This window comes from Chroicocephalus ridibundus, chromosome Z, assembly GCF_963924245.1.
Source record: "Chroicocephalus ridibundus chromosome Z, bChrRid1.1, whole genome shotgun sequence".
Lineage (NCBI taxonomy): Eukaryota > Metazoa > Chordata > Aves > Charadriiformes > Laridae > Chroicocephalus > Chroicocephalus ridibundus.
The window spans coordinates 40,007,469-40,021,803 of record NC_086316.1 but is presented as its reverse complement, the minus strand read 5'-3'; the positions used below and the strand labels follow the sequence as shown (position 1 = coordinate 40,021,803).

Genomic DNA, 14,335 nt, shown 5'->3' with positions numbered 1-14,335 from the left:
ATTTCATTAAATGTGTTAACAAGGGGCAGAAGAATAGATCACAGATTCATAGACTCACGGAATGGTTTGGGTTGGAAGGGACCTTTAAAGATTATCTAGTCCAACCACCCTGCCATGGGCAGGACATCTTCCATTAGATCAGGTTGCTCAAAGCCCTATCAAACCCATCCATAAACACTTCCAATGATGAAGCATTCACAACTTTTTTTGGTCAACCTGATAATTTGTGGATAAAGAGAGGCAACAAAATTTCCTTGAAATTACAGAAGTAACACATCTTCCCACAGCAGATGACATCCTCTCAAAAAATGGTGCAATCGGTGATCCTTTAGTTGCTGTTCAAACAAACCTCAAAAGAAAACTTTTGTTGAAATCGTGTCCAGCAGTAACTATGGGTTAAGGCACTGAAGTTGTAATCTCAAACTAGAGCTATATCTTCATGGATTTTTCACAAAGGCTCTCATCTTATCATACCAACTGTTTTCAAAAGACCCGGCTGCCATCTTTTTTTCTTCCTTAATTTTTTTTCTTTTCATATTTTTGTGATCATAACTAGGAAAGATTCTGTTAAATGAGTGCCTACCTACAAAAAGCTGGCTGTTGAGCTGCAAGCGAATATGCCCATCAGGTGGAGCACCATGAGACCTTTGAGGAAGATGATCTACTTGTAAGGATGCCTCTTTGATGTTTCGTTCAGCTTTCACAAAATGCCACTGGTTATCATTTAAGGAAGTGAGTGATTGCACTGTAACTTCGCTTGGTCCATTTCCAACATCAAATGAAAAAATCACTTCAGATGGAGCTAGAAAGAGGACAGTAATAAAGGACATTCAAATTATTTCATCGTTAATCGGGTAACAAAATTGTTAAGTGGCAGAACAAGTTACTTTAAGGTCTAGCCCCCTTCATGGGATGAGACTTATTGTTTTAGTGGAAAAGTTTACTTCAGGACACCTATCCCCAAATTTCATTCTTCACACTCACTGTCAGTGAGAACAATGATTTAACTACAGCATGGAAATCAAAGTGTTTGTGGACTCTCTCAAGAGCATAGTAGTCAAGAAACAGTGAAATGTGCTAGCTTTGTTATTTTTCAGTTTGGATAAAAATCATCTTTTGCTTACACGGTAATTGATTACCATTGTCAACTATATTTAAATTATCACAACTATAATCCTATCAACATCTTCTACTATTTGCTTTTGTTATTTATTCACACAATCTCTACAAACGCAGAGGGCAAACTTTTGTTGTATGTTATAAGATTACAGTGAATTAAATTGAATCATTCTCTAAAAACATTTCACATTACATGGTTTCATAGTCTGCTTAGAAGATCCCAACTGAATCTTTGCAGGTCAAAATAATAAGATGAGGAATATGACAGAAATTAAAGATCTGAAAATTATGAATATTCTGTCTGAAACTGTTTCTTTCACATATTCAAGGACAATTGTGTATGAAAATAAGTAATCCCTAAACAAGGGATTACTAGCATTTTGAAATATTAAGGATTTGATTAAAGGACTAGAGGCCTGAGACTATCCCATGAATCCAAGAGAAAAGTTCCCATTTATGTCATTGGACTCTGAGAGAAAAGTAAAACAATTAGTAGCCAAGAGAAATAAATCAGTACAAACAACATTTTCAGAGATTAATTTGCTGAATTAAAAAAAAATATTTCAATGAAGTATTTTTATCTTCTTTTCACTTTTTAAAGATACATTAGACTTTTTTAACATTTAGATCCACTTTGGCCAACCTTTAGACTGAGTAAAGCCACATGCTTGCAGTCTCTTAAGCCCTTTATGTGATTGTTATATTTTCTATAACAGTTGAACCTGAGAGAGAAAAGTAAAATGACAAATACACATAGCATTTGACTTCTCAAACAAAATAAGGCATAATGTGCAGTCAATTTTTAAACAGAATGCTATTTGTAATAAATGATCTCTTCTGCTTAAAAATCAACAATGTTTTATTCAATAATAAGAAATAACTGAAGTTTAAAAACACTTCCTCAGTAAAATGAATTTTAGGATAAATTTGTTTCATTGGGACAAAGTTGAGAGCTCAGTCTCCCCTTGCTAAGGGGTAAAAGAAAAGAAAACAACCACACAGTGGGAGAACAAAAGCAACAAAAACTCCATGTGATTGGGTAAAGAGAATTTCTTCTGAATGTTACCTTCTGTAGGGAGGTCTTTGTAATCCTCTGGATACTGTTGGAGTGAAGCCTGAAAACACAAATTCTGCTTTGAACTCACTGAATGTGCCTCTTAAATAGTCTATCAGAATGAAAGATCTGATAAGTAATGTTACTGTTTAGATTTTAAAGGCGAGAAAGCACATAGTAAAGGTTTTGAAATAACCACTGAAATAATGAATTATTATGTTAGTACTGCTAAAAAAGGTAATATAATCTTGAAAAAAAGGAACCAATCCCAGAAGTTACAGAGATGAAGGCCCATATAGCAAGTATGATTGCATGGTCATCCGTTGGAATGTCTGAAGACTCACCAGAATATAACAGAAAAAGTGAAAAATATAATCAATTAACTTTCTATAATATATTAGGTAATTCTGCTAAAACCAACTTCACTGCAAATTTGGAAGAAATTTGGCGTTTATAAGCACAGTGGTCAAACCACCTGTGGAAGGTATGCCACAGAATGTGGAGAAATGCTGACTGAGTTCCAAAATTTGTCCTTTTGCAACAAAGAACCAAGGCAAAGAGCACTTTGGTCATTTCCTGGGCAGCAGGGGAGGGTATATCCAGGAGTTCCTTTCAGGTGCAAAAATACTTTGTGGGCCCTACCTACCTTGGTGTTACTCAAAAGTTTTCCAAACTTTGCAGGATCTCTTGGGGCCCTAATGCATTCAAACATAGGCAGAGCACAGCTATAGATTGGCAAAGTGGAGCAGACAATGCAGCTGATGGTAATCATGGAGTGTGGTCAATGACTAGCCATGGCTAAAATGATTAACAGAAAGCACAGTCATCAAGAACCATTCAGAGTATTGAGGCTGAGCATCACATGCAGAAGCAGAACATGATTACCAAGTAATATGCTAAAGGATACAAAATCCAAGAACTTTCCATAAAGGGAACAATTGAATTCCACTCATCCTGGACAACAGATTGTGAATTTGGGCAGACAAAGGCCAATAGCAGCTGCATATTGGACTCTTCAGAACTATTTCCAAAGCAACCACAGAAGACCGTCCAAATTAATACACCATAGAGTTCCCAATCCTACTTTAAATTTCTGTTTAACTCATTGCTTTTAAATAGGAAATAATCATTCAGTAAGCACTCAGTATAATACAGTTAGACTTTCATCTAGAGGATGTAACCTGCAGTCATATAACTATTTGACGGTGTACTATTTAGAGTTGAATCAGCCTTGCTGCTTTCAACCACTACTTCTGCAGAAGATTACAGGAACTCAGACAAAAATTCAGACTTGAGTTTTTATAATACTGTAAAAAAAATAAAAATTAAGTATCACTTCCACTGTATTTTAAAATAGTTAGGATGCACACCTTAATTTTTACAATAGCTTTCTAGAATACTATACACAGATGCACTGCAGTGTTTATAAATTCATAAAACCAAACAAACAGCACTAAACTTCACATTTCCTATTAAGATTCTTGATCTGACACTTTTGCTTTGGCAAAGTTAGACTTAAAGGACTAAAGTACATTATGTCATAAATAAAAGAAATAGATATAAAGCTTGAAAACAATCAATAAAATACTAAGAAAAATAATTGTGTTCAGAAGTAGGGAATGCCAAATGTTAATGACATTATGAGTTTTAAGTTATTTCTAACACATCCTCATCTTAAACACTGGCCCCTGACATTTTTGTTATTGTTATTTATTATAATACAAATGAAAGACATTGATTTATGTGGAATTGTTAACAGAATATCAAGTGCAACTTGGTGATTTACATTCACATCTATTATAAGAGAGCATATGATGGTGAAATCTAAATGATCCTATACAATATGAAATGTTCAAGGTAATTTTTTTTTTTGTTCGAGAGAAAGGTTCTTGTGATGGAAATGTATATTGCTCATATTCATCCCTCATTGCTTCTCTCATTCCTCACTATTCACAAGTCATACAAAAAACTAGAAGTATACAGTATTTTGGATGCTTATGAATGAATGGGAAAAGTGATATGAATTTGTCTGCGTATTATTATTCTGAAGAAAGAGTTATGGTCTTCTGCCAACTGTCTGAATAAATTTAGTTCTCAGAACATTCCTTTAATGTTTCCATGATTTAACTGTATATTTTGAAAATAGAAATAATTTCTAACACAAGAATATCATCACTTCTTCAGAGATTCTCCACTGAAGTGCTGACCCAGTATATTTTCTGTATTGTATGACAAGGAGTTTATCACGATACTGTGTTTTCACCTGTTCACAGAAATTTCACAGAAGGAATTTCATACTTTTGATAAACACGGCAAACACTGTTGAGAACAGGTTATCTTTCAAATATAGCACTACAGTTTGAGATAACACAAGCCAAATTTATTAAGCATTACACGATATTCTATAATTAAACTGCCTGCAGAAGAACACAGTAGGTGTTTTCCTTTTTGTTTCAATAACCTAAGACATTAATATTGGCAAAAAAAACAAGTAAGCAAAATATTTTACTTTTAAAAAAAGATGTATTAATGTTTCTGTAGTAATACTTTGCATTTTATGATATATATATATATTTGTACTTTTCACTCGAATATACTTGAGTGTGATAAAACAATGATTTATAAAATAATGAGGAACTGTAATGCCAAAAAAAAGTTTTAAAGAACTCCCAGAGGCATGTATCAACTATGAGACTTTTTAATTGATGTGCCATTTCAAATGAATCCAGTTTTTCGAAAAAATACTTCACCCTTTTAAATATTCTCCCTTTTGATAATGAACAATATGAGTAAAACATAGAGTCAACTAAGATAAAGTTTTCTTTCTACATTAGTCCTCTTACTGAATTTAGTGAGACATTTAATTTTCTCTTATGTAACAAATATTTATTCATGTGTAAAGGTTTCAAGATCTCAGTATGTACAAATAAAATAAAATAAAATAAAATTAAATTAAATTAAATTAAATTAAATTAAATTAAATGGCATGAAATGATAAATAATAATATATAATATAATATAATATAATATAATATAATATAATATAATATAATATAATATAATATAATATAATATAATATAATATAATATAATATAATATAATATAATATAATATAATATAATATATAATCAACTAAGAAAAAAATAATTATGAGAAAGTGTGAATAAGCTAGGATACTGTGCCACAGAAAGTGTGAGTCACACATTGTGACCGAGCGAATCTCAGACATATGTAATGACTGCTCTTAAAATTTGGAGGGAGACGATTTGGTGGCAGGGATGCAGCGAGCAAGGTAAGGAGGAACAGTCTGAGCAGTCAGGGGCTGATTGCTGTGCTCTTAGATTAAGAATGCTCTGAGGCAGAAATTATCTTTGAATGGATATTTATATAGTGTCAATGCTGGGATTTTGAGGGGAATGATAAAGCTCTGATAGCAATAGTAACAGTAATAAAGCTAGAGAACAGTTTTAAAATATTAACTCTGTAAGTTAATTCTCATTTAGCCCAACTGAAAGCTAAAATAACAATTACAAAAATAACAATAATAATAACCATTAGTCACTTCACTTACAGTGTAACTCTATCCTTATGAAGTCTTGAATTCCCAGGTTTTCTAAAAATACTCCTGAGGAAGCAGTAGTTTTAAAGAAAAATGAGACATCTGCGCTGAGCTCTCCATGGAAGGTTGGGAAATGCAGGTAGGATGCCTCTGTGTTGAAGGATGCTGAATTCCAAAATGTTCCTGGTTTTAAAAAGTAAAGATTAAGTGATAGATACAGTGTTATCTGATATTGCCAGTATAATTTTTATAACCAATTAAACAAAGGGAAGTGCTCAGGTCTAGGAATGGGTTGCAATGTTCAAAGAGTCTAACTTCCACAAAAGCCTCCCACTTAGTTTATAAAACAAAAAGAGGTGGTTCTTGGAGACACAGAAAAATGGTTCAGTGAGAGTAGTCAAGGTTCTCTGTTCAGACAACCAAAAACCAATTAATGGGAAATAAAATAGCTGGCATCTCAGCTAGAAAGTCCAGTTAGGGCCTGATGTATCCTTTTATGAAGTAAATAAACATAGCGGCTTTGAATGAAGTACTATGCCTACATTAGCTAGTATAAACTATAATTGACAGTTGCTACGTATATTTCTCACACAAGAAGGAAAAAAAGTCTTGTTATTGTTGTAGTCCAGTGAAGTTTCACCAGATATAATAAAGAGGGTAGGATACAGCTCCTAGTAATTACTGTGGAGAATTTTAAAAAAATTAAAAAAAAAAATTATGAATGTGTCTTCTCCTTTAGTTGACTGCAGTTTAGAAATTCATGTGCCTTCTAACTTACATGATAAATCCAATATAAGTCAGTTTTACTCAAAAAAAGGTTACAAGATAAAACAAATATTTTGCTGGTTTGATTTTTCTTTAAGATGGCATTTAAGCATAATTGGTTAGATTTTGTTCTTGATTGTTAAAAAACTTATGTAAAATCTCTAATAACACCTTCTAATAAGAACACAGTCTGCATTTATGGTGTTCAAGTAGAAGCACCTTGTTATTATGGCTGCATTCTTACAGATATACCTATATTTCTTCATTAAGCTATATGGCTTTCTAAATCAAATGAGGCATTCACTACCTTCCTACCTAGTTGAACAAGGCCATTGAACATTCTCCTGATAATTCCCTGATCTGTTTCTAAGTACTACACAGAACTATGATTTTTGCTTTTTGCTCCAGGCACTCTCTGTTTCTTTTCTAGGAGAGGGGGGAGGAAGGGCAGGAAGAAAAAAAAAAAAGATTTATAAATGTCTCTCTTATCTGTAAAATCTAACTCTATGATACAGTGAGCACAAAGGCTTGGTCTACAGCCCAGTAAAGTAAAACCAAAGTCCATTCACTCATTCCTCATGACTTCTTAGCAGAGTTTTATCAGTGTTCAGATCTTGCACCCAGAAAAGCAGTGCTGCAGGATATTCATACGGACTCTGGCAACTGCTTACAGCGCCACTCGCCACTTGGGAGTACTGCCAGCCATCACGAGTTAGAGCAGCCATCAGGATAGCTTTCATATAGTGGGGCAGAGCTGTGAACGGATGGCTCAGGCTAGGAGAGGAAAACATGGCTTTGCATCTCGCTCTCCTGTACTGCTTGATGGGCTCCTTGGAATTATTATCCTGTGCCATCAGCTGAAGGCCTTACATATTGGGATCAATTTTAAGCCTGTGTTCCTCAACTGTTTCAGGTCATGGCTCCCACAGAGCAAACTTCAACATGCTTATGACTCAAGTATATAACAGCTGTTTAAAAAAACAATGGGCTGGCTTTTACCAGTAACTCAAACACAATAGCAAGTTTAATACTAGTAATTTATACAAAATTGGTAAAACATTGCTATATAATTAGAAGAGAGACAATAGCAGCAGTAACAGTCCAGTAGAATAATGATACAATTAGCTTCAATGAAGCATTTGAATGATCTTTGTAAATCAGAATGGAGTCCTTGGGGGAGGGTAGGGATATGAAGTTTTATTCTTCCTCTCTCAACTTCCTGTGTTCTCTTATTATCTGTTCTTTTTCTTTGCTCTGAGAATTGCGTGATTTATGAATGTTAAGATGTTCTATCAATAAAGTGAGTTAAATATAGACCTAGCAAAAGTATATTACAAAGTATCTTATGCTGTTGTAAATCAGGGTGGGAAAAGAATTTCTTCACTTTACAGTATCTGTCTCATAGTCTCCTATTTAGTTTTCTGGAACTGCCAAACACCATGTAGTTAGGAAATCGATAATATTTAGCATTTTTTCTTAGTAGTAAGACTGCAGTCTTCCAATATGTAAAAAAGATCCTGTTTGTTATAAATAAAGCAGCAAAATATTTATATAACAAAAAATACTTTAGTTTTGGCATATATCAACTAGTATTACCAACTTGAAATTGATAAATTAGCCATTTTAATGTTGCAAAAATAATAAAAGTGACTCTCAAAACAATTGTGCAATTGCAAATTGTAGCATTCTTAAGTTTTTAATCAAAACTGAAATCTGGACAAGGAGCAACAGACACAAGCTAGAACCCAGGAAATTCCATGTCAACATGAAGAAAAACTTCTTTACCTTGAAGGTAACAGAGCACTGGAACAGGCTACACAGAGAGGTTATGGAGTCTCCTTCTCCGGAGATATCCGAAACCTGCCTGGATGCATACCTGTCCAGCCTGCTCTAGGTGAACCTGCTTTGGTAGGAGGGTTGAACTACGTGATCTCCAAAGGTCCCTTCCAACCCCTACAATTTGTATCAATTCTTCTTGATATCTCTAAGTATTATATCATACATTCTTTCAGTGTGAAACACCAGCAGGAATAGTGAGTGCTGAGGCAGAGAAAATGAAGATTTTATGTTGCCAAATAATATTTTCTGTATATATTTTTTTGACTAGTCTTCCTTCTCCCCAAACAAAACAAATCTCTAATTGACATGATACATACACCACCCATCTCTTACTGGTTGACAGAGCTAAGGCACACTGCTGTTAATCTGGAGATGATAGTCGTGTTCTCAAAGCAGCTGTAGTCTTTGCGAAGATGACATTTAATGTGCCTTCCATCTTTTCCAAATTATCCCTCTTAGAGGGATTTTGTAAAACGCTTAAAAGGTACCGGGAGAGCTTCCTGTAATAGCCAGCTTCAGGTCTCTGGTACATTGACAGGATCTTTGAATTTCACTGGAATGTCACTATGATCAGTTTATAAGTGCACAGTAGTAGTAAAGAAGGCTAATACTGTAAAAAAGGTCCTCAATTTAAATTGTAGGTCCTATTAGCCTGTCTGATCTACAGTACTGGCTTATCTGATCATAGTTAAACTACCAGCTGATGATCAGGATTTTGCCTGTTGTATTTTGTCTGCTTCTCCCTATCTGGCTTCTCCCACTGATCTTTAAATTATGTGATCATCCATTATTTGTGTCCTAATGGACTTATTTGGTTTTTTGTTTTGTTTGGGTTTGGTATTGTCTTGTATTGTTTTGTTTTGTTGGGGGGTTGCGGGGGGGAGAAGGGAGGGGTGGGAGTTGCTTTACTTTATTGCTGTGCAAAAACAAGTGGGAAAATCATCACTACCTATTACATGGTTTAGTTACATCCATTTCTTTACATATTTGCCCAATACTTCTGTCAGTTTTGCTACATGAAAAAATTTCCCTCATCCAGCACAGCAGAGAAGAGGCCAAATTACTGAGAAGTGTGCAAATTGCTTCTTCTAAAGCTATCCTCAAAACGTTATGAAGTCCGACCAGCTGGCAACAGTTTGCCTCTAAGAATTCGTGGAGTTCAGCTGCCCCATCTGTATCACTACTTCCAGCTCCACTATATTGCAGCTTATTATAGGATTCCTAGGTTAAAAGACCAGAAGGGAAAACTGTGATCATCTAGTTCAACCTCTGATGAACCACAGACTGTATAAATTCCCTGAATCATTTCTTGTTTGAAAAAGAACATTTATTCTAGGAAAAATATCCAATCAATTAAATTAAAGCTGACCATTTATGGAAAATTCACAAATGCTCTTACTGTCAATTTATATATGTATTTATGTATCACACATTCTCATCCCACTGCACTAGGTTCAAATCTCGACCACTGGATCTTTCTCTGATCTGCTCTTCTGCTTTCAAGAACATTATTTGAAAGTTTTAACTCTATGAAACTCCATTTAAGTTGAGCATGTCACCTCAGATTTTGCCTGAGTTAAGCAAAGAGATTAAGAGGCTCTCACTAAAAAATGCATCTCTTAACATCTCTAATGCAATCCATTAACCTTACATCCTTTTTATATACTGTAAAACTGCAACAAAAGGCTTGTATTAACTTCTTCATTATGCAGGAAGCAGTAAAGAGGATCAAAATAATGTTGATTAGACTGAGGTTAGGAAAAGAATAAATTAATATTGTAAAACTAAATAATAATAATAAGTGAACACTCAGTATACAGATTTCTGTTATTAACAAAGACATGCCCTGATTTCTCAGGCTACTGCAGATAGGGTTAACAGATTTTTTTGGCTAAATTTAGAAATGTACTGTGCTGCTTTAATGAAAGTATCACTTATGATCAGTTAGTACAGTTGTTCTCTAAAATTATTATATCCAATGCGCACGCTAAGTTTTTTGGGTTTAAATATCAAACTGGGAACTCATGTTGAATGGATTATCTGCTTTCATTTGCCTGCTTGTACTATCATTTTGCAGCTGAATTTGTACATTTCCTTTTTTTTTTTCATTCAACCAAGTCTGTGACACTGTCAAATATCTTACTACACTCCAAGTATCTCACCTCACAAGTATTCCCTTTATCAGCACTAAAGTCCCTCAAAAATTTAGCCAAATTTACCTTATATAAACCCATACTGAATGATATATTATCTTACATTGCATTGCACTATCCTTATATTTTGTTTTATTCAATTAAGATCTATATTAAATTTTATTTTGGGGCCAAGAATAAGTCTGATGCTAACCGATTATAATCACACATTTATTACACATAATTTTGGCACATTAGCTTTCTTTCAGTGTTCTGGATATATTTATATGTTCTAATACTTATTGGAACTTCATAGTAATAAATCAGAGTATTTCCAGTAAGTTTTTTCAAGTAAAACAACAAAAAAACCCCTTGAATGGTGTAGTTCTGTAAAAGTCTACCCATACTAACTGACTGTTTCTATTAACATTTAATCAAAATTTGGATTTTTCTTGAATAATTACAAAAATAATGAAGTTGCCTCTTTCTTTTATATGAAAACCATAGTATTTCTATCTATTAATGGTCCAAAGATTTCTTTTGTCTTCATATGCTTCAAAATCTTTCCTGTCACTCTAGTCAGTTGATATAGGTTAATATGAATCTTAATTTTCATTATATTTAGATATATTTTGCAATCTGATACTAGCAATGCTGGCATACAATTTATTAGATGTATTGTACAGCAGAAAAGGGAATATAGAAATGAATCAGTAATATTTTAAAGGTGAAAGGTATAGGTGAGTGCTAGTCATATCTATAGAACTGGGTGTCACCGAATCCTGTCCTGATTTCTCTTAATGGCTATATTCCTCTAGAATATCATGACGAATTCCATTGCACTTTGTCTTCTTAGAAATACAGATACCTAACTCTACCGCAAATGCTGAGAAAAATCATTAATATCTGAATGAAACTTTATACATAAAAATAACTATGCTGGTATATTAGATTACTCTTTCTGTCTTTGTTATAGCAAATATGGTTTGGTTTTCTGTAAGTACCACACTTCATTGAAGAGATTCAATCCATAAAAGTACCATAATGCAATGTTAAATAAAAGAGTGAAAATAAGAGTGCTGCATTTGAGTTACGATACATGACTTCTTAGAAGTACGTAATGAAGTAACTCTAACTTGGAAACTTGGTCAAGTGAATGCATGGTTTATGACAATTCAATTCCATGACCATTTATGTGTCTACTTTATTTTGCTGTGGCCATAAATAGTTATTTTTATCTCTAAGCAGATGTCCGACAAGGAATAGATTATTGATGAAATGAGAATTTATAATATTTTGGTTTTGAATAATTTCACAAAGTACTAAGTGTACCATGAATGCAAGTAAACCTTTTCCCCACATTTTTATTTGGTATGCCAGTGAGTTATTCTGAAGACCTTATGTCCATTGGAAGGAACAAAAAACATCTTTAATAAAAAGATACCCCCTACAAAGTAGAGTTATATAAATTAGTATTAGAGACTGACAGAAGCAGAAATAAGCAATAATCTCTCTGTAGAGTACTCAAATCACACTTGTGAATTCAAGAATATCTATTTTTCCTTATTTGACAGCACTTCTAAGAAATGAATATTTGCTACTAGAAATTTTATGTGTTCTCCACCAATACAAAGGTGTAGAAGAAAATAAATGTCATTAAAAGTGCATTTAATTTGACACTTATGGGTGTCTGTAACCTCAGATTAGAAAAAACCTTAATAATGGTCTGCTTCCTTCCCACAGCTTCAAAGTGCTACTAATATGTTATTGCTGATCTTACAAGAGAGTGTACACTTGCTTCATTGGTTTTGTCTAGTGTGTAATTTAACATGTAGAACTCAGAAACTACTAGAACTCATTTTTTTTAGATTTTCTGGAAAATTGAACTATAAAGAAAATTTTCATTATAAAAACTGCTGCTGGTACACAAAAACCATTGCAAAACACTCTTGTAAGTCATATACTCAGTCTTTTCCAGTATGATTAAAATAATAGAATAGAATAGAATATTTATTGTAACATATATAATTATGTTGTATATGAGAAAAGATATTAATATAAAGTAATACAATATATAATATATATCATCTATTGTATATGGTATATCCTATATTATATATTATTATACTATAAAATATATAGAATAATATAGGATGATAATGGTATCATATTCTTATTATATTACACATGATACATGAAAGAAAATGTGATATAGAATATATAACATTATATGATACTTAATATTTATATACTTCATTATATATTATAATACAATTAATATTTTACTCAACACCTTGGACTTTGTTTTTATGTCAAAATTCTGTTATTTTACATCAGTTTTTCCTTTAAAAATTCTGTATTGTTTTCTCAAATTTTAGGCCCTACCTCCCTGAAGCACGCTTACTATTTTTGTCTTTATGATCTAAACAGCTAAGAAAAATTGTATTACTGCTCTTATTAAACAAAGTGAATTATCTTTTTCAAGGTTTTTCCTTTATTATTTCCATTAACTGTTATATTCTGAAAGCTCTTTTCATTGAGATAATTTCAGTCCCAAATCGCTTCTTTCTGAAGCCAGATTTTATAAAGTTGTCTGACATTAAAAAAATATGTCTCTGAAATACAGACTCTAACTTTTTGTGCTTGTCCTCATGATATTTTGGAGTTCACTATTGCAGCTTGTCTAGAAATACTGTGATCATTTAGCATCAGCGTGAAATTTTGCAGCAATTCAATCACTCAAAATAAGCAAACATCAAATAAAAGCAGGGACGTCAATGGGTTTCAGAACAGTCTGTATGTTTTAATGATTCACCCGGGTAAGCTAGTTGGATTCCATGTTTTAAGATTTGTGATAATTGGGGTCAGGTTATGTAATTAATAATAGTTGGGAACTTGGTGAGCCGTGAAATTGAAATTCTCCCCACTTATTAATATTACGAAAGCTGTAAATACTTCTGTTTCATTGCTATCATGTCTTTGGTTTCATTGTGCCTAGCCACAATGGAAGCCTGCTGCATTATAGGCTATGTAAGCATGGTCAGTCAATTGCTGGAGGTGGTTATCCCCTTCTATGTAACACTTGTAAGACAACATCTACATACTGCTTCCAATTTTAGGCCCTTCAGTGCAGAAAAAACATTGATAAACAGGAGTGAGTATGGGGGAGGCCACGTCTGAAGGGATGGTTCAGCCTGAAGGAGGGACAGCTTTGTGGGGGACCTGACAGCAGCCCCAAAAACCTAAAGGGAAATCATCAAGAACATGGAGCCAGGCTCTTTGCATTGGGGTATGGTGTGAGTATCAAAGACAATGGGTATAAATTGAAACAACAGAGTTTTAGGCTTGATCAAATTAAAACTAAATCCTCAATGAGGACAGCCAAGCAGTGGAGTAGGCTGCCCAGAGAAGCAGTGTGGGCTCTATCCTTGGGGTCTTCAAGCCCTGAGAGACCTGGTCTGACCTCACAGCTGGTCCTGCTGTAAGCAGTAGACCTCTGTAGGTCCTTTCCACTCTGAATTATACCATAATCCTGTATCATAACCCTGTGAAGAAAACTGTTCCTTTGATAGGTAGGATAAATGATCAGCTCACAATCAGGTATCAGACAAGTGAAAAGGAAACACCCAACACGTTTTTTTCCATGTTTTATAAATTTTCATAAGAAAATTAGAATGCACTGCTGTAACGCAAATCTTAACAAATCTTCCAGGCATAATTACCCCGGCAAGTCACAGGAATGAAAGCACAGGTGACATAAAAATAAATACATGCTAATTTATACTTATTTATCTGTGCAGTCTCCTGAGTGAGCCTAAAAATACTGATCAGTACTTCTTTACTGGTATTCATTTCCTCTGATTCAC

At 33.7% G+C, this 14,335-nt stretch overlaps 1 protein-coding gene across 4 annotated transcripts in view; it reads right to left on the bottom strand.

Moving 5' to 3' along the window:
• The window catches only part of CNTNAP4 (contactin associated protein family member 4), a 242,550-nt gene that overhangs the window by 21,535 nt on the left and 206,680 nt on the right, over positions 1-14,335 (bottom strand). For all 4 annotated transcript variants that reach the window (XR_010069045.1, XM_063319940.1, XM_063319943.1 and 1 more), the window contains exons 16-17: positions 5,746-5,916; positions 584-802 (exon numbers count right to left, since the gene is read on the bottom strand). Coding sequence is in view for 3 of the 4 variants with exons in the window: in XM_063319940.1 (XP_063176010.1) it covers positions 584-802; positions 5,746-5,916 (390 nt within the window). In the remaining variant the exon portion in view is untranslated. The remainder of the gene's footprint in view (positions 1-583; positions 803-5,745; positions 5,917-14,335) is intronic.